Source organism: Microtus ochrogaster, unplaced genomic scaffold (assembly GCF_000317375.1).
Source record: "Microtus ochrogaster isolate Prairie Vole_2 unplaced genomic scaffold, MicOch1.0 UNK17, whole genome shotgun sequence".
Classification (NCBI taxonomy): domain Eukaryota; kingdom Metazoa; phylum Chordata; class Mammalia; order Rodentia; family Cricetidae; genus Microtus; species Microtus ochrogaster.
In genome coordinates this window covers 29,229-50,468 of record NW_004949115.1, presented here as the reverse complement: position 1 = coordinate 50,468, position 21,240 = coordinate 29,229, and the positions used below count along the sequence as shown (strand labels likewise).

Here is a 21,240-nt window from a genome sequence, read left to right as displayed (position 1 = left end):
GCAAGGAAGTCAGGACCACGAGGGGCGCACCCACCCACTGAGACAATGGGGCTGATCTATTGGGAGCTCACCAAGGCCAGCTGGACTGTGACTGAGAAAGCATGGGATAAAACTGAACATGGCGGACAATGAGGGCTGACTGAGAAGCCAAGGACAATGGCACGGGTTTTGACCCTACTTCATGTTCTGGCTTTGTGGGAGTCTAGCCAGTTTGGATGTTCACCTTCCTAGACTTGGACGGAGGGGGTCGGACCTTGGACTTTCCACAGGGCAGGGAACCCTGACTGCTCTTTGGACTGGAGAGGGATGGGGAGAGGAGTGGTGGGATGGGGAGAAGGGTGGGAGGAGAGGGAGGGAAATGGGAGGCTGGGAGGAAGCTGAAACTTTTTTTCTTTTTCTCAATAAAAAAAAGAGAAAAAAAGAAAAGAAAATACCTATCTTGGATTGATTTAGCCACATTTATAAACAAATACCTTTTAGCAGATGTTGCTCCTTCCTCATCATTCAAACAATTCAAAGAGAGCATGGTAATATATAGTATCCAGATTTTCTGTATATTTTCCATTTTTATGTGGCTTTACTTTAACCTCTATTTCTTTTATTTTCACTTTCACTTTTTGAGACGGGTTCTCTGTATATCTTTGGCTATCCTGGAACTCCCTCTGTAGACCAGGCTGTCTTTGAACTCACAGAGATCTACCTGCCTCTGCCTCCCATGTTCTAGGATTAAAGGTGTGCACAACCACACCTTGAATTAACAGAGATCAGTCTGCCTCTGCCTCCCAAACTTTGGGATTAAAGGCGTGTGCTACCTCACCTTGAACTCGCAGAGGTCTGCCTGACTCTGTCTGCCAAGTGTTGGGAATAAAGGTATGTACCACCACACCCAACTACTCTCTTTCTTTCTTTTTTATTTTAAGGACTTTAACCTTTATTCTGCATATATTTTTTAACACATCATAAACCATTTAGAGGTTTTCTTTATCTTTGACTCTCTTTTTACTGTATATCTCTTTTTTTCTGACCACATGAGTCTTTAATTTGCTAAACAATATGGAGAGGATTAAAGCCATGGCTTTGACAGCTGGGTCCAGTCCATTCCTTGGCTTTGTGAAATTTCAGGATAATGGCAGAGGTACTGGCTGGAGCCACATTTATTGCCACAACTCTATAGTGTTTCAAGGTCCTTGCAAGCAACTGCAACAGTGTGTCCACAAACAGCACTCAAATGCCCTCTCTGTAACCAGACCTCCTGCCTCAAAGTGTCGGAGTTTGCACTGGCAGGATGGCCCAGAAAGCCGGCATTTTAAAATGATGCAGCTTTTTTCCTGCTATCTCTGAAAACCAAAAAGCACATGATCAGCTTTTATCAACACCATTTAAGTGTTTTATGGCAGGACCTCTAAAAGAGCTGCAGGGTTTTGCAGCTAAAGGTGAGTCAGGAAGCCTCTCTTAAATGAGAGCACTTGTCTCTAGCAAGCAGAGCAGATCTGAGAAATTGCTGCTACCAAGAAGATATGCTTTACTCTATTCTTTTCTGTCTATAATTACTTTCCAATCTTTCTCAGGTTTTATGTGGATGAAGTTTTCCATGTGGGAGCCAAGGCCTCATATTCAGACCTTCAATGCCTCCCAACATAAAGTAGAAATGTACAAATAGGAATCAATGGGCCAAAGGTGAGAGGTCAGAGGCTTGCCAAGGTGCATGTAGAAGGAAGTGGAAGCAAGATCCCTGAAGAAAATAAAAGCCCCCCCCCACGGGTCATAGGGACCTCTTATGAGAAGAATGGAAATCTGAGGGCTATTGTGGAGATAGACTAGCATGTTGGACTGAATAAAGCTGGAAATCAACATCCCCACTGTTTGACATGAGAGCAAGTTCCCAGCCCATCTCTGTCAGTAGAGCACATTCCAGGAACTGCCTGCTCTTCATTGGAGACTCGAACATCTGTCCATTGTAGTGAATGTGTGGTAGATGAGGCAGCAGTTTGAGTGTTCATCCAAAAGTCTGCATGAGAGTTCCAAGCATGTTCTCCTTTTCAAGCGCATGCTCATCTGCTCAGATCTAGGTTTAAATGATGAGGGCCACATTATATTGGTTTTTGTCTTAAGTTAGTAGACATCAGTTCTAGACTCTACTTGGGTACTGATACTTTCAGCCTGGATGTCCCAGAGAACTCATCAGTGGAAAAAGTCCCCAGCACTGATCACGAGGTTCCACCTCTTATTCATATTTTGTGTTCCTTCTGGGAGAGACAAGGCAGCAACAATTTATGGCTTTTTCCAAAGAATAGGATCATGGTCCCTGGCTAGGTTGTTGGGTTGCTTCCTTTGTGTTCTGCAGTTGTTATCTAGGCAGAGATGTTGAAGTCATTCCATTTCTATTGACTGTCTGAAGGCAGATGGCATCGGGTTCTATACCCTGATTGATAAACTTGGCCAATGGGACCTCAAACCAAAGTAGAATGTTGTCCCTTGTTTATAGAGAGAGTCTCCCTGGGTCCTATACCTGAACAGCTCTGGGTAAGACCTATTTGGCTGTTAATGGAAGGTTTCAGACCCCATGCTTGAAAGGGAGAATGTTTTTGGAAGGTAGGAAAGAGCCCAAATTTTCAGAAACCCTCAGGTAGAAGATGAAGCTGCCAGGTTAACTTGGGAACTGGAAGAAGGATCAGCCAATATCTTATCAGGTCTAAACATCCTCACACTATGGTATACCTATGTGTTTGGGGGCTCTGAAGCTTGATAGCGAAAGATCAGGGTGATATTCTTTTTTATTAATTTTTATTGATTTCCACATTTTTCTCTGCTCCCATCCCTTCCTCCCCCCTCCCCTTCAACCCTCTCCCAATGTCTCCATGCTCCCAATTTACTGAGAAAATCCACATGGGAAGCAGAGTGTTTGTCTTACAGGTTAGTTGATAATCCCTAGCGCTGTGTCCTCCACAAGCCTTTCATCAGTAGCACAGGCATATGAGACAAGATAGGGCCATTCCATTTCTGGTGAGAATCTTAAAAGTAAAAGATATTTAATCAGGGATCAGATTTTTAGTGTTTTGTCCCATGATATCAGTTCAGAGGGATCTGACATCCCTTTGGTCATTTGGGCATGACTGGACACCCAGGTTAGAAGGGAAATATTAACATCTTCTCAGTGAGAGAAATAGAGCTGAGGATTCTGCAGATAAATTTTTTTTGAGGAAGCCAAGGTCAGGGATTATGGAGTACGCATTTGGAGTTTACATGACAAAAAGATGAATATCTGAGTGAGTCTTCATGTCACTGGCCTGGTATGTATTCCGTTAATCAGATGACTTTCTATCAGTGCCCTTGAAGGGAAATGGTGTGTCTAAAGTCCCCCCTTTCAAGGAAAGTAGAATATAACCACCATCCATGACAGGGTATTTATGGTCAGAGGTTCCTCATTGGATCAATATTGGGCATACAGTTTACCTTGGACTGAAGTGCAAACCTGGAACCTATTTATTAAGAATAATGACTTCTGAGCAAGGTCCTCTCTATTTCTGGGCACACCCAAGCCTGGGAACTCCAAGGCAGTGGACTGGAGCCAGAAACCTTTGCAGGACCAACTCCAAGTCATAGACTTCTACAGGAGAGGATCCAGGCCAGGATTTACAGAAACAGGTCAAAGCTGGTAACCTAGGTCAAAGTAGGCCTGAGGCACCAAACTCCAAGGGAGCATAGCAAAGAACAGGAGCTCTGATCTATCTCCGGGAACACAGAGTAACCAATGGGGTAACTAGAACTGTGGCACTGACTGTACCACATGGGACAACCATCTGAGCTTTTGATTCACTGGCATCTGTAAGAATATTCAACACATTCTCAGACAACCTCAGCCATACCTATTAGAGGAAAAGATGAGTATAAAAGGCAAGAACACATGCAACACCATAAAGAATAACCTAAAGACCTAAAGACCCTTCAACAGCAAGATCTGAACAACCAAATATAGATGAAGTAGAAGAAAATGACCTAAAAATAAATTCATGAGAGTGTTTGAAACCCTTAAAGATGAAATGAGAAATTCCCTTAAAGAAATGGAGGAAAAGAGAAAAAAAATGGAAGACATCAGCAAATCCCTCAAAGAAAACCAAAAGAAAGAAATCAAACATATGAAAGAAACTATTCAAGACTTTAAAACTGAAATAGAGACAATTAATAAAACACAAGCCAAAGGAAATATAGAAACAAAAATCATGAGAAAACAGCCAGGATCCACAAATACAAGAATGAACAGCAGAATATAAGAGATGGAAGAAAGAATCTCAAGCATTGAAGATACAATGGAGGAAATAGACTCATAAGTTAAAAATATGGGATACCATATGAAATATGAAAAGGCCAAATCTAAGAATAATAGGTATAGAAGAAGGAGAAGTTCAACTCAAAAGCACAGAAAATATATTTAACAAAATTATAGAAGAAAAAATTTCCAACCTAAAGAATGATATGCCTATGAAGATACAAGAAGCTCACAGAACATCAAATAGACTGGATCCCCCAAAAGTCCTCTTGCCACATAATAATCAAACACTAAACATATGGAATAAAGAAAGAATACTAAGAGCTGAAAAGAAAAAAGGCCAAGTAACATATAAAGGCAGACCTATCAGTATTATAACCTGACTTCTTAATAGAGACAATAAAAGCCAGAAGGTCATTGTCAAGCATTATGCAGACATTAAGAGACCACAAATGCCAGCCCAGACTACTATATGCAGGAAAACTTTCAATCACCATAGAAGGACAAAACAAGATATCCTAGGACAAAACTAGATTTCACAAATACCTAGCCACAAATCCAGGCCTATATAAAATACTAGTTGGAAAATTCCAACCCAAGGAAGTTGGCTACATCAACAAAAGCACAGACAATTGATGGTCTCATAGCAGCAAATCCCAAAGAAAAGAAAAATACACAAATTATCATCACTAACAATGAAAACTAAATTAAGAGGAGATAGAAATCACTGGGCACTAATATCACTTAATACAAATTGACTCAACTCACCCATAAAAAGATACAGCTAGCAGATTGGATACAAAAACAGAATCCATCCTTCTTCTGCATACAAGAAACACATCTTGGGCTGGAGAGATGGCTTAGTGGTTAAGAGCATTGCCTACTCTTCCAAAGGTCCTGAGTTCAATTCCCAGCAACCACATGGTAGCTCACAACCATCTGTGATGAGGTCTGGTGCCATCTTCTGGCCTGCAGACATACACACAGACAGAATATTGTACACATAATAAATAAATATTAAATAAATAAATGTTGTTAAGTAAGAGGGTTCAATTATTAAAAAATAATAAACACATCTCAACCTTAAAGACAGACATCATCTCTGAGTAAAGTGCTGGGAAAAAATATCAGTCAAATGGACCTAAGAAACAAGCAGGTGTAGCTAAGAAAATAGACTAAAAAATAGCTTAGAAAGTAGATAAGAAAATACACTAAGAAAATATATCTAAGAAAATAAACTTGAAGCTAAAATCAATCAAAAGAGACCAAGAAGGTCATCTCATATTAGTCACAGGAAAAATTCATTAAGAGGAAATCTCAATACTGAACATCTATGCCCCAAATACAAGGTCACCCTCCTATGTAAAAGAAACAAACAGTTCTAAAGCTTAAATCATACATTAAACCCCACATACTAATAGTGGGAGACTTTAACACTTCTGTCTCACCACTGGACACAGTGTGACAAAAATGAACAGAGAAATAAGAGAACATGTTATGACTCAAATGGACTTAACAGACTTCTGTAGGGCCCAGGTCTACCCTTGTTCCTAGTGTATATCTTGAGGACAGTTTCTGGTCAGCCAGCTAAAACATTCTGTTTGTTCCTGTGCTCCCCTGCCCCACCTGGTGGTTAGCTGTAAGGCATTGTTGACTCCATCTTTGGTGTGGTAATTTCCCACCTGCCTGGGCAGAAATCCTTGTACAGCAGTGAGGTATATAAGGATTTACCGAAGGTTGAATAAACAGCATTTGGCTGATCTCCTTTCAAATGACCCAGGTCTCTCTGTGTGTTCTTTCAATATCCAGGCCCTTGCCCAACTCGCGTATGGGACAGTGGCATGTGAACTGTACCAAGGGGGAAACACAAAATCGGGTGTTACAGACTCCTATAGAATATTCCATCCAAATAGAAAAGAATATACCTTCTTCTCAGCACTTCATGAGACCATTAGCTTAGGCTTTGTATTAGCTCTTATCACTTATATTAACCCATTATTCATATCTATTTTAGCAACATGGCTCAGTACCTTTCTCAGTGGGGCATGTCACATCTTGCTTCTTCTGTGGTCTGGGCAGGACTAGGAGAAATGTGTTTCCTCCTTCCAAGAATTCTCCTGTTCTCTTCACCCTGCCTCTACTTCCTGTCTGGTTTACCCACCTATACTTCCTGCCTGGCCAATCAGCATTTATTCAAAACATGATTGACAGAATACAGACAATTCTCTGGCACCAGTTGATTTTCTTACCAGCTGTGGGAACTGGGCAGGACATAAACCCCAACAAGCTGGCCCCTCATGTTACACCCTTGTGATGGTTTGGGGTTTTCAAGAGTATCATGGAGGGCTAGAGAGATGGCTCAGAGGTTAAGAGCACTGGCTGCTCTTCCAGAGGTCCTGAATTCAATTCTCAGCAACCACATGGTGGCTCACAACTACATGTAATAAGATTTGGTGCCCTCCTCTGGTGTTCAGGAGGAGGCAGAATGTTGTATACATAATAAATAAACAAATAAAGAGTATCATAGAGAGGTGTTGATGGCTCCAGATTCCCTTGGTCATATACTGAAGGACCCACAGTACATTATTCAGAATAAAAAATTTCAGAGCCTCTGACAAAGATGGTAAAGATTCTAGAGCATCTGACACAGACCCCGAAGTCTTACAAACCTCTTTGGCTGTTGGCAAAGGTTCTGAGGTCTGTGGTATAAGAGAAGGTTGCAGTGTCTGCTCTGAAGAAGGAATATGTTCTAAAGAATATTGGGAAGTTGTTGAAGTCTCTGTAATTCCTTTATTAGAAAATGATATTTCTACAATACTTTGGGTAAATGGTGGAGTTTCTAGTTTCTCCTGATCAGAGTCAGAAAGACCAAGATTTCATGGATCAGATGATGACTGTCTGCTAAAGACACATGGTTCAAAGAAGGGCCTGAAGCCTCTTTGCATGACAAAGAAGTATCTGGAGACCCTTGAGAAGATGGTGAATGTCCAAGTGATTCTTGTCTGATATGGATAGTCCCAGAGCCTCTTGTGAATGCAATGTATTTCCTGCATAGCCTTGCTGAGATGGTGAATATCCTTGTACACCTGAAGATATTTCCAGACAACCTTGTTGTGAGGGGGAGAGTGACCCAATCCCAGATGCAGATGGAGTGGGTCTCAGAGACCCTTGGTCAGGAGGAGAAGGTACTAGGGATTCCTCAGGAGATACTATTGTCCCTAAAATTTCTTTTTCAGATAAGAAAGTTCCATAGTACTTTGGTCATAAGATGAAATTCCCAGAGATCTCAGGGTAGATGGAAAAGTACCTGAAGTTCCTGGAGAAGAGTCTGATACATAACAAGCCTCTTTGGTAGATGACAAAGATTCTGATGTCTCTGGCATAAGGGGAGACTGTTGTAGAGTTGTAGAATATACACTGAAGGAGGAAGATAATCCTATAGAACCTTAAGTTGGTGGTGAAGTTTCTATAATCCCATGGGTAAAAGATGGTATTGCTAGCATTTTATGGGTAGATGGTAATGTTTCTAGTGTCCCCTGTAAAGATCCAGATCATCCAAGATTTTCAAGATCAGATAATGTTAATGACTGTCCTAAAGGCTCTTGGTCCAACCAAGTTCCTGAAGCCTCTTCAGACCAAAAGGAAGTATATGGAGACCCTTGGCCAGATGGTGAATGTACAAGAGATTCTTTTTTTTTCTTTTCTTTTTTATTTTCGAGACAGGATTTCTCCATAGCTTTTGGTTCCTGTCCTGGAACTAGCTCTTGTAGACCAGGCTGGCCTCGAACTCACAGAGATCCACCTGCCTCTGCCTCCCGAATGCTGGGATTAAAGGTGTGCGCCACCAACGCCCGGCTTATCTTGATATGGACAGTCCTAGATTCCCTTATGTAAACAATGCATTTTCTTAATAGATCTGCTGCAGTGGTAAATCTCATAAAGTCACTTTTTCAACCAAAAACATTTCCTGTAAACCTCTGTCTGTTAGTGAAGGTCTTACAGGACCCATTTGATATGAGGCATATTTCACAGACCATTGGTTAGATGGAGAAAATTCCAGAGCTTTGTGGGAAGCTGTTGGTGATCTCAGTATCACTTGGCCAGTTAAAGAAGGGCCCACAAAGTTTCAGTGCCTCTAGGATAGATGTCAAAGTTTTTATAGACCTTGAGATAGAGTTTAAAGTACTATACACCTCTTCAGAAGATGGCAAAGGTTCTGATGTCTTGAAGCAAATTGGTAAGTACCCAGAGTTTGCTCCAAAGAAGTCTGAATTACTAGAAAACTTTGAGCTGATGGTATGGTTATGGCCTGGGTCTGAAAATGCCTGGGATAAAACCAGACTCACTGAACATAGCAGACAATGAGAACTACTGAGAACTCAAGAACAATGGCAATGGGTTTTTTATCCTACTGCACGTACTGGCTTTATGGGAGCCTAGGCAGTTTGTATGCTCACCTTACTAGACATGGATGGAGGTGGGTGGTCCTTGGACTTCCCACAGGGCAGGGAACCCTAATTGCTCTTCAAGCTGACAAGGAAGGGGAACTTGAATGGGAGAGGGGGCGGTAAATGGGAGGCGGTGGCAGGGAAGAGACAGAAATCTTTAATAAATAAATAAATAAATAAACAAATAAATAAATAAATAAATAAATAAATAGACAAAAAAGTAATAAATCTTGAAACATTTATGGGGAAAAAAAGAACCTTGGGCAGATGATGGTGTTTTTCAAGCATCTTGTATAGATATGTTCCTAAAGTATCTTTTCAATATTGAGAAAGTCCATAATCTTGTGGAGTAGACGATGAATGTGCTAAAGCCTCTTGGGCTAAAGAAGTGCCTAGATCCTATTGGGAAGATGTAGACATTTCCAGAGACTCTTGATCAGATTTGGAAAGTCCTGCACACTCTTGTGCTGATATGGAAGTACCAAGATCCCTTTGCACAGATAATGAATATCTCCTAAAAATCCTTGCTGAGGTGGTGAAGATTCTAGAAATCCTTAGAAAGATACAGACAATTTTGGGCACAATTGGGCTGATAATAAAGATGGGGTAGTCCCTAGTATAAATGGAGTAGGTCTCAGTGAACCTTTAGAATATGGAGAAAATGAACAGATTTTTGAGAGATGATGATGATTCCTGAATCTATTCATCAGAATCAGAAGGGAAACAGCACTTTGGGAAGATATCGAATGTCTCAAAGTTCCAGGGAGAGGTGGCAAAGATTCTAGAGTCACAGATAAAGATTCTGAAAATTTAAAAATCATTTGGGGAGATGAAAAAGTTTCTGATGACTTTGGAGTACATTGGGAATGTCCCAAATACCCTGGGGAATTAGGTTGAAGTTGTTGAACACCATGCATATCTAATGAACCTTCTATATCTCTCTGGAGAGAAGATGATGTTTCTAGAGTAACTTGGGAAGATGACAAATTTTGCAATATTCACTGGGCAGTGAGAGAATGTGTATCTCCTGGAACAGATGGGAATGGTGCGGCAGAGTCTGGATCATAAGAGGGCTCTTGCACTTTGTGGGAAGATGTGGATGGTTCTGGATACTCTTGTTCAAATGAGCAATGTCTTAGAGACGTTTGTCCTGATAAAGACAATCTCACAGTTATTTGGGCAGATAAAGAATTTCCTTCATACCCCTCCTGATGTGGTGTCTGTCCTAGAGTCACTTTTGCGGGTGCAGATACTCTCTTCCACCCTTGGTCTTGTAGAGAATTTTCCAGATTACCTGTGCAGATAGGGTAGGTTCCAGAGACTCTTGTGAAGATGGAGAATGTTTCAGAGACGTTTGGGGAGTTGGTGAAGATTCAAGAACCTTCTGTGAAGATGTGGACAGTTCTAAGTTATTTTGGGAGAATAGAGAAAAGCTAGTCTTGGAGTCCTTGTGTCAGAGAGCAATTTTTCTACTGGCCCTGGGTTAGACAGAGCAGGTTTAAAACCCCTTTGGCAGATGGCAACACTTTTAATTCCCCCTTTGAAAATTGGGAATTTCCTTCAGTTCCCAGGGAAAGAGACCTGAGTCCCAAATCATCTTGGGCATATGGCAATTATTCTGTTTTCCACTGGCTAGCTGATGAAGGTTTCCTAACCTCTTGGACAAATATTAATATTCCTAAAACACCCTGGGAAGACACAAGAGGTCTCAGAGTCCATGAATCAGATGGAGACATTCCTATATGCTCTATGGCAGGTGGATAAGATCCCAGAGTCATTGGAATAGATGGTGAAGATCCCAAATCCTCTCTTGAGGAATTGGATATTACTAGATTTTGATGTGTATAGCTAGAAATTTCATGAGTCCCCTGTGAAGAAGGGCAAGTTCCACCAGGTTCTTGGAAAGATGACAAAGGTCTGCTACTCATTTGAACAGATAAGGAAATTTCCAATGACCCTAGGGAAGGTGGTGTAGGTCCTAGAGTCCCTTGCCCAGATAAAAAAAATGACCATTTGTCCTTTTGAAAGAAGGCATAGATCATAAAGAGTCTGAAGCAGATGGATCTGCTTGTTGAACACTTTGGCCAGACTGTCAAGGCTAAAGGGGTCCAAGGGATGAAACAGAGTGTCCTAGAGTGCCTTGCATAGGTGTAGAGATGCCAAAGGTCCCTTCTACAGACAAGGAAGGATACAAAAGGCATTGGGAAGAATGGAAAGGATACAAATTTGCCTGGGAAGATATGTAAAGTTCCATAGGCCCATCATCAGATACCACATATCCTATGGTAGCTGTAAAAGTTTTGTGTACACCTGGTGTAGATGATGAATATCATGGAGACTCCCAGGGATATAGAAAAGGTTCTACAATCCCTTGTGCTCTGATAAAATTTATTGAAGACCCTGGGACTGATTTCAAAGTTCCTACCATCTTTTTTTTTTAACATAATGGCTATATTCCTCAGACATTGGGGTAGATGATGAATATGTTACTGTACTCTGTGCAGAAGTGGACTGTGAGCATGTATGTTGTGTATGTGAGGAAGTGGTTGAGAGCCCCTGGGCAGGAGTCCTAGACTCCTTTGTGCAGATGTGGACAGTTCCATAGACCCTTGTTTAGATAGGCAGAAACCCACAGCTCCTTGAAAAAAATGAGAAGTTGCTTCACTCTCTTTGTTTAAAGAGGAAAGTCCCAGAGTCTCCTGGAGACAAGGTAAGTATGCTGAACTTCATATATGAGATAAAGAAGTATTCAATGTTTCTCTTACATGTGACAATTGCCTATGATAACTATGTGTATTTTGGACTTTTCCTTGCACGTCTGTAGAAGATAACGAGGACTCTAGAGTTCCTTTGGAAGATGCTGATGGACTCAGTGAACACCTGGCAAATACATTAAGTTCTAGAGGAAGATGAGCAAAGTGTAGAGGTGCTGGATCACCTTGAACATGTGATAAAAGTCCTCTAGACACTTTGTTAAATGGTGAAGGCTCGCTAGGATCTAGGACAGATGGAGAGTTTCCCACAGGCTCTCTGACAGATGGCAAATGGCTAAGATTCTTTTGGGCAGGTTGAGATGTTTCTAGATTAACAGAGAAACAGTGTAAAAGATCAAGTACTCCTTGAGGAGATTAAAAATGACACAGGGTTCCCTGTGTACACACAGAAAATTCCTGAGGCAATCCTAAATGCAGCAAATATTTAGGATATCCTGAACTTGCAGAATGTTGGAACATTTCCTAAGAACCTGAGACAGATATTCCAGTATCTGGAGGAGAGGACAAAGATCCTAGTGTGCTCTGTTCAGATTGGAAAGGATTCAGAAACCCTGGGACAGATGGTGGATGCTTTAGAGAGTTTTGAACAGACTGAGAAATTTTCTGAGAGGTTTGAGATGAAACAGGATGTTTTCTAGTTTCTTGATTACACAGCAATGTCACCAAGTCCCTTGAACAAACACAGATAAGTGCAGAGGCTCTTGGGGAAATAAAGAAGGATCCATAGGCCCTTCTACAGGCTGAAACACTCCCAAAAAACTCTGACCAGATTTCAAAGATCCCAAAAGCACATGAATATTTTTGGATAGACTTCAGAGGTCCTATCATTGATGGTAAAGGTTCTGCAGTCTGTTTTAAAGATGTTGAATTTCCCATTGTGCCTTTGGCAAATAAGAGAAACTCCCCAGTACCCTGGGAAGCTGTAGAAGACTCTGGAGTCCCTTGTCCCTATTTGGACACTTTCAGAGTTCTTGGTGATGGTGGGTGATTTCTCACAGTCCTTTCATTAGAACGAGAAGATAGTGGAGTCACCTGTGTTGATGACAAGATACCAAGATGCCCTTGTACAGATGGAAACATTCCCCTAGTCACTTGGATAGATGGAGAATTTGTATATGGCTCTGGAACTACTTAGGAAAATGCAAAAAGGTGCAGAGTCCCTTCAGCAGATTGTGCTGAATACAGCATTTCCTGGGATGACATAAAATGTTTCAGAGGCCCTTGGGCATAATTGTAAAGATCTAGATTCCCTTGGCCAGAAGGGAAATATTCTGCAGATCCTTGGGTTGAAGTTAAATGTCCTCTAGGCACTAGAGGTGATGGCAAAGCTCCTATAGTCCTTGTAACAGACTGAGAATTTTCCACACCCTCTTTCACACATGACAAATGCCCCAAGGTGTTCTGGGAGGAATGGTGTTGTCTCAAAACCCCTGAATAATATACTGAGTTTTGAAGACCTTTGGATAGATGACAAAGAACTTAGAACAGGCAAAGTTTCCTCTGTAGCTATGGAGAGTTCCTTAGGCACTTTACAAGATATCAAAGGTCCTAGTGTCCATGGATTAAACGATTTTCCTGAGCACCTGGAGCAGAAGGCAAATGTTCCATGTGCTGTAGTGAATACAAAAAAAGATGCTTGAGGTTTCTGTCTAGATTGGAAAGGTTCTGTAGTCCTTGGGGAATATGCTAATCTTTGGGCAGTGTATTGGGCAGATGAAGAAAATTTTGGAGACTCCTGAGAAGAAATTGGATGTTTCAAAGCCCTTTATAAAGATGACAGAGTTTTTACAGTTCCTTGTGTTGGTGTAGATAGTTTTAAAGACCCTTGTGCAGATGGTGAAGATTCTATTGACCCTTGAGCAGATACCAAAGATTCAATATTCCTTGTGCAGATAAAATAACTCTCAGATTTTTTTGATAAGATGGCATAGATCCTAATATGACCTTGGCATTGTGGGTAGACCCCAGAGGTTCTTTGGTTGGTGTTAAAGGTCCTGTGGTCTGTTTTGCACATGATGGACTGTCCTGCTGTGCCTTTGGAAGATGTAAAATGATCCTCAGTGCACTGAGTAGATGGAAAAGTCCCTAGAGTCTCTTGTACAAATTTGGACAATTTTAGAGTTCCCTGTCCTGAAAGGCAAGGATTTAAAGCCCCTTCATCAGAATGAGAAGATGGCATTTCTTGTGATGGTTATACAGAGAGACCTAGATGCCATGCAGCAGAAATGGAATTTTTTGCAGTCCCTCGGGTAGATGGGGAATTTGTGTATGGTTTTGGAAGTTCTGAGGAAGATATTAAATATTGTATAGCCCCTTCAGCATATTGAGATTTCTTTAGCATTGCCTAGGATGACATGGAAAGTTTCAGAGACCCTTGGGCAGGTTTCAAATTTCTAGATATCCTTGATATCTAGAAAAGATGCTGTAGCATTTGGGGTAGGAGTTGAATGTTCTACAGGTACTAGAGGTGATGGCCAAGCTCCTGTAATACCTGGAGCAGATTGAGAAGATTCCACATCCTTCTTTTACATGAACCAAAAGGTGTGAGTATTGGCATTGTCCCAAAATGCCTGAGTTGTAGATGGATGACAAAGGACTTTGCATAGGTAACATTTTCTCAGGCACTTTGGAGAGTTTTTTTACATCCTTCTGAAGATACTGAAGATCCTAGAGTCCCTGGAACAGATAGAGGTTGTTTCTGAGCATGTGGTATAGATGGTGAATGTTCTATGTCCTCTTTGAAAGACTAAAAAGGTCCTTGACTTTTCTGTCTAGATGAGAAAGATTCTGTAGTCCTTGGAGAGGATGCTGAATCTTGGAAAGTATGTTGGCCCAATGGGGGAAAATCTTGGAGCTACTTGGGAACAAGTTGGATGTGTCAATGTACTTTGCACAGATGGCAGAGTTCCTACAATTCCTTTTGTGGGTGTAGATAGTTTTAGAGACCCTTTGACAGAGAAGGAAGTCCCTAGAGCTCCTTGGACAGATGAACAAAATTGTAGAATTCCTTGTGTAGATAAGGAAATTACCTTACCTTCAGTAAGGGGTAGGGTTTGAAGAGCTGTTCCCATGGCAACTTCAATGGCAAATAGCTATTTAGTGTGGGATGGGGCCTTTAAGTAATCTCCTCCATGACATATTAACTTCCAGTAATACGTCTATAAGGGCTAGAGCCTATAGATCACCATCATGGCAGCTTCACTTGCCAATATCTCCTAAGTAAGTGATAGAGAGGGCTTGGAGAACAGCTCCTCATTGCAACTTCCTGAGTTCCTCAATAAAGGTAAGGCCTGTTGGAGGACCATCCCATATTGCAACTTCCACTGCCAGTCAATCTCCAGTAATTGGTGGGGATAGGAGAGCTCTTCTTCATAAAAGTTTCAACTGCCAGTATCTTCTATTTAAGAGATAGGGGCTGTGTAATACCACATACCTGGCATCTTCATCTGCCCCCAACTCTTTGTCAGTAAGATATAGGGCCTGCAGATCACTTCTCCCAAATGTAGCATCAACTCCCATGAACTTTTCAGTAAGAGCCAGAACATTGTAGAGCTCCTACACCAAGGAACCTTCAATTGCCAGTTGGTTAACAGGGATAGGGCCTGAGGACTACTTCCACCATCAATGCTAGAAGATTCTGCTTAAGGTGATTTAAGATTTAAGACAGGATAATTGTAAAGAAACTGACAGTTGGAAGAAAAAGAATAGTAACAAACAAGGTTGACTTGGGCAGTGGGAAATAGACAGGAGGTCTATTATTCATGTTTGCTAGAGTAAAATTTGGCAATAAATTCATGACTGATGGGTCTTCAGACCCCTTGGGACCTCACTGGTGTGCACACTGATGAAGTGAATTATTATTTCAGATGTTTGCTTCTAATACTTGTCAACAACTCTGAAATGAATAAGGTGGTACCCTGCAAATGTCATTGACTCCCCTATGATTCCTCTGGCTGCTCTGAATTATTTCACCTTTTTATTTTGTTACCACTTGAAGATTTCTGGGAAAGGAAATGCAAGTAGAAATCACTGCTTCTTCCTTCATTGCTAATTTCACTGGTTTAACATGTATCACCCAGTCTGCCTGGCCCTGGTATTTCCAGCATACTCTGTGAAAAAAACAAATCAGTCAGTATAAGCCAGATGGCATTATCTTTGGCTTGGGGAAAAATCACATTGTCCTAGGAATTCAGGAGCTAATATCTGCTTAATGGCAACTATATTAAAGGCAACCACATAGGGATGAAGAAGATCTAAAGGGCAGTAAGGCCAACGTGAATTTTAAAATTGGGATATGTTATATTTTATTACTTTTTATTCCACCTTTTTTAACTGTGAGACATTTAAAATCTTTTGTTTCATTACTATTTAATACAGAAGAATGATACACATATAGAGAAAAAGTCTATGTCATGATATAGAATATAAATAAGCTTATTGGAGAGCTTAGTTATCATAAAACAGAATAAAAATGAATTTTGAAAGTTTGAGAAAATATTTCAGTCAGAATCACACTTGAGAAAATATCTTTTGGTTTTCAATAAGTAGATTAGGTTGCACATGTAAGCAAATATTTCAAATATACAGAATCAGTGACAGAGACATTTTGGCCTTATTAAAATTCACTCAAATTTGCAGTTCTGAAATCTGAACCCAAGTCATCATAGATGCTTGAACAAACACTGTACTAGTGAGCTACACCCCAGCCCCAAACCCCATTTTTAATGAGACCCATGAATAAATGAAGTTGAGTCTTGGTAGATTTTACTAGAGATACTGAAGCAGAACGTGTCAGATGGGGTAAACCCTATTCATATAATCCCATACTAGCTCCAAATAGAGTATGCTAAGTTTTTTTAGTAGGGAAACTCACAGATCACAAAGAAGAATAAGGAACAGTGTCCAACATCCAAGTGTAGTTCACAGAAAGAGGCAGAGCGGGCTCTCCTGAGAACCTTTTGGTACCCTAAAGTGACACCCCACCTGCTCCAGCATCTCAAAGGACATTGGCTGAAGTAGGTTCCCCAATCACCTCCCCCTTTTGTCTAAATAAGAGTGCTACAAACACAATACAAAACTATGTACTGGCTTTGTGTGAGCCTAGGCAGTTTTGATGCTCACCTTACTAGACCTGGATGGAGGTGGGTGGTCCTTGGACTTCCCACAGGGCAGGGAACCCTGATTGGTCTTTGGGCTGACGAAGGAGGGGGACTTGATTGGGGTAGGGGGTGGTAAATGGGAGGCGGTGGCAGGGAAGAGACAGAAATCTTTAATAAATAAATAAATAAAAAAGAAGCGATATCAAGTATAATATTTAGAATTACAAACCAATATTGGCAATATCAAGCAAGAAACATATGCTAACAGTTTTAATAATTATTTTATCCTAAGAAGTCTTAGTCTTTTATTAGAAATGGGTTGGCTAGATCATAAGAAGAAGGTTGCTACAACTATCAAATCTTCAACCCCCATCAAAGGCCTGAGAAGGGAGATATAATATTACTTAAGTAGGCAGGAAGTGCAATCAAGCAGCTTCCAAAATGTGCAGTAGATGACAGAGACATCCTGTTACCTGGGCAATCACCCAAAGTCTCATTTGCAATGTTGATGCAAGCAACTTTGGCCAAGGCCTAGAGTAACTGACAGACCCTTTCTAGAGGCAGAACAATTTAAAAAAAATGGTCTTACCTTATCTTGACAAGGTGTGATAGTCTTTTTTTCTTGTATCTTGCTTGTCCAGTCTAGACAACATGCATTATGCCAGTGGTCAAAGGTTGGGCAGTTTCTTGACAAAAGGCCAGGTTTGCCAAGAAGAAAACAAGCTCCAAGTGGAGTGTCTTTGATGCTCAACATTTTTTCAGGAATAGATCAGTGCTCTAAGGAGCAATCGTGTCTCATGTCAACAGAACCCTAAGTTATTTAAATGCCATGTTCTACAGTTTTTTGAAGTGTTTGAAGATTACTTATCTATGCAGAATACAGTCTCTACGTATGTTATGAACCTGATTAGTGTAACTATAAGTATGACAAACATAGACAACTATTGACCTATAATACCTAGTACCTATATAACTTAAAGACTAAGACTTCATATTAGAATATTAAACTATCTTTAAACAACTGTGCAACAAATGATGACAATGACCTCAAAATGTAAACAATGTATAAGTATCTTGATCAGAGGTAGAGATGTATAATGCATTATGATAGATATATCCTAAAATTGTATCAATATGCAAATATCTTAAACAGAGGTAGAAACAAGCATGCACACAATCTAGCAAAATAGCTTTGCATAGGTGTACAAATATTGTAAACAGAAATAGGTGCATATTCAATATAAGAAATATAATTTCAAGTTGTATCAATATACAAGAATCTACAAAAATAGCTCATAAGTATTCACTCTATTATTATTAGTGTTATTATATTATTATTATATTAGCATTATTATTATTACTATAAAGTCACACTAGTCTACCTATTATCCAAATTTAATTTTCCTTTTTTTCAAAGAGATCTCTGGGCCCCTCCTGGTCCAGCCTCTCAAAGACTATTGGCTGAAGGAGGTTCCCCATCAAGATCCCGTTGTTTTTTTTTTTTTTTTGAAGGAGATAGATGACAAAAATTTCAACCTGCTACACATTTGGTTCTCAACTAGACACCAAGAAACATGAGGATTACTATGTGTTAAAATAATTCATAAATTTAGTCCTTCTCTTCAACAAGTCAAAAGAGGAAAGTCCCAAAGACTACTTTTTCTTTTTTCTTTTTCTTTTCACAAGGATCTCATTCTATCACCTAGCTGTCCTAGAACTGTTTATAGTGATGAGGCTGGCTTTGAACTCACAGAGACCTACCTCCTAAGTACTGGGATTAAAGGCATATACCACCATGCTGGCTTTGTTGTTGTTGTTTAAATGTGCATTTCTTTGTTTTATGCTGCATGTGTTTGCATGTGTATCACTGTATGTATGAGCCTGCTGAGGTCAGAAGACACTGGATTCCCAGAAACCAAAAGGATAGATGGCTGCGACCTGTTGTATGGATGCTGGTAAATCAAATCCAGTCCTCTGGTGGACCAGCCAGTTCTCTTAACCACTGAGCATCTCTCCAGCCCTACTCCTTTAAAAAAATATTACAATGAGATGCAGTGGTAGCACACGCCTTTAATCCCCATACTAGGGAGGCAGAGGCAGGCAGATTTCTGTGATTTCAAGGCCAGCCTGTTCTACAGAGTGAGTTTCAGGACATCCAGAGCAGTTACACAGAAACACCGACTTAACAACAACAAAAAGCCCAAAGCACAATTAAATGTATTACATTTATGTATTTAGTGTGTATATTGTGTGTGCACACAAATGCTCATGTGTGCATGTATAAGTCAGAGGACAACTTGTGGTAGCTGATTCGTGCTTCCAGGGATGAATTGGGGTCATCAGGACATCCCTGAATACTATGTTGTATTACTGCACATTACTTTTCTTTGGTTGCTATATCATTGGTGTTAGCAAAGGTACTTTTGTAATTTATAAGTCATCACCTTGATCTCTCCCTCAAAATCAGCATTAATGATTCCAGGAGTGACAATGATCCCTTACATACATTTCCCTAACAATAATCCTACAGAGCCTTTAATAAAAGCCCATATACCCCTATGGGGAGAGCTTGCATCCCCACTTCAGGTGTCAGAACCATGTATCTGGAAGAGCTGAGGTCAGGCCCTGAGTTTCTTGGGGTTACTCTGAAAAGGTCCTGCCTCAGACAAGGAAAATCTGAAGTTCTTTTGGCCAGATGTGGAGTTTGAATACTCAATCAAAGGGAAAAAGTATGTGGAGACACCCTTGGTGAATGGGAGCACTATTGAAATCCTTATATTCAGACCTTGAATGCCCCCTAACATAAGTCAGAATTGTACTAATAGGGATCAATTGGCAGAAGTGAGACGTTGGAGGAAGGGGGACAAGAGTGATGGAGAAAAGTACAAGGACCCCCAGGTCAGTTGAAAAATGTTTGAAGGCGCCTTATGAGGAGTGTGGAAATCTGGGGACTGTTGTAGATATAGACTAAACATGTTGGATTGGGTGAAGCTGAAAATCAGCATACCCACTGCTTGACATGAGATCAAGGTCTCAGCCCATCTCATGCAGTGGAAGACATTCTAGGAACTGCCTTATCAGCTTCCAGCTCTTCATCCGAGGTTGAACATCTGTCCACTGTAGAGAATGTGTGGTCTGTGAGGCAGCAGTCTGAGTGGTCATCCAATAGTCTGCATGAGAGTCCCAAGCACGTTCTCCTTCTCAAGCGCATGCTCATCTGCTCAGATCTAGGTTTAAATGATGAGGGCCACATTATATTGGTTTCTGCCTTGAGGTAGTGGAATCAGTTCTAGACTTTACTTTATATACTTTGGTCCTCATTCTTTAAGCCTGGGTGTTCTGAAGAAGTCATCAGTGAAGAATTAAAAAATATTCTTTGACCTCGTGCTTGGGTGTGGGAGGCCCCTGAATTAGAAGATGACAATATGAGGCACTCATTGGGCAGAAGGGCATATCTGAAGAAAACCATGGCTGTGTGAGATGATCTGAGGCCCACTGGTAAATCAGAGTCAGTAAACTGGAACTCCTTTAGACCCAATGGAATGATCTAAAACTCAATTACAGACCGAGTAAGTCACTCACACAGGGTCATATTCAGAAGATCTGAGAACCCTTTGCATGCTGGTTGACTCTATCTCTTTATTAAAACAGGCAAGTCTGAGAACATTTTGGTCAGAAAAAAAAAGGGCTGGTGAATACTTGGGAGAGGAGATAATGGAAAAGTCAATTCAGCAAGAGAAAGAGAATACTCTCTGTAACATGAAGGCCTGCTTGTGGGGGTTTCTGTCTGGCCCGGTTCCCACAGTTGTTAGGTCCCAAATAATAACACAGAAGTCTACATTAATGATAAACTGATTGGCCCATAAACTCAGGCTTCACATTAGCTCTTATAACATATATTAACCCATTAGTCTTATCTATGTTAGCCATACATGGCTCAGTACCTTTTACAGCAGTACAGGTCACATCCTGCTTCTTTGTTGGTCGGGGCAGGACTGGGAGGGAGCTTCCTTCTTCCCAGAATACTCCTATTCTCATTGCTCCACCTCTCCTTTCTATCTGGTTTTCCTGCCTATACTTTCTGCCTGGCTACCTGCCAATCAGCGTTTATTTAAAATATAATTGACAGAATATAGAATTGTACCACACCAACTCTCAGAATTCTTGGGATAGGTGGGGGCATATACAGGTTCCCAGTGGGCAGAAGAAGAATTCCTGCTATCACTTTTGGAGCAGGTGAAAGGTCCAAGATGCTCTAACTTAAAAGGAGGAGAGAGGAGCTCCACAGGAGTGGATGGAATACTTTCAACCTCTCTTGGTTGTATGTCTGTAGCTCTATTGGGCAGAATCTGAAGGTTGAATGGTACCCTGAGAAAGAGAGGAAGTCCCAGGCACTCACTTCTTCATCAGCACCAAACTTGAAATCACAATCTAGAATACACATCTTCTGAATGTTCATGTCAGGCATGTCAGCAGTCATAGAAATCTTCTAAGAGACTGCATGACAGTAGTCTCTGGCTCAGTGTCCTTGTCTAGTAAAGGTTCATCCACACATTCCTCTTCATGCATGATGGAATTCTTTGTCTAATAAACTAAAATGAAGGAAGTAGTCTCAGTTATCCTCATCTTGCTGTTCTTGTGATCAAGTACCT

The 21,240-nt window shown here is 40.8% G+C and overlaps 1 protein-coding gene across 1 annotated transcript in view; it reads right to left on the bottom strand.

Annotated features, from left to right (window-relative positions):
• The window catches only part of LOC101990296 (E3 ubiquitin-protein ligase RLIM-like), a 44,168-nt gene extending 29,608 nt beyond the window's left edge, over nt 1-14,560 (bottom strand). The window contains exon 1 of the mRNA XM_005367388.1: nt 14,524-14,560. Within this exon, the coding sequence (XP_005367445.1) occupies nt 14,524-14,560 (37 nt within the window). The remainder of the gene's footprint in view (nt 1-14,523) is intronic.
• Nucleotides 14,561-21,240: the final 6,680 nt, after the last annotated feature.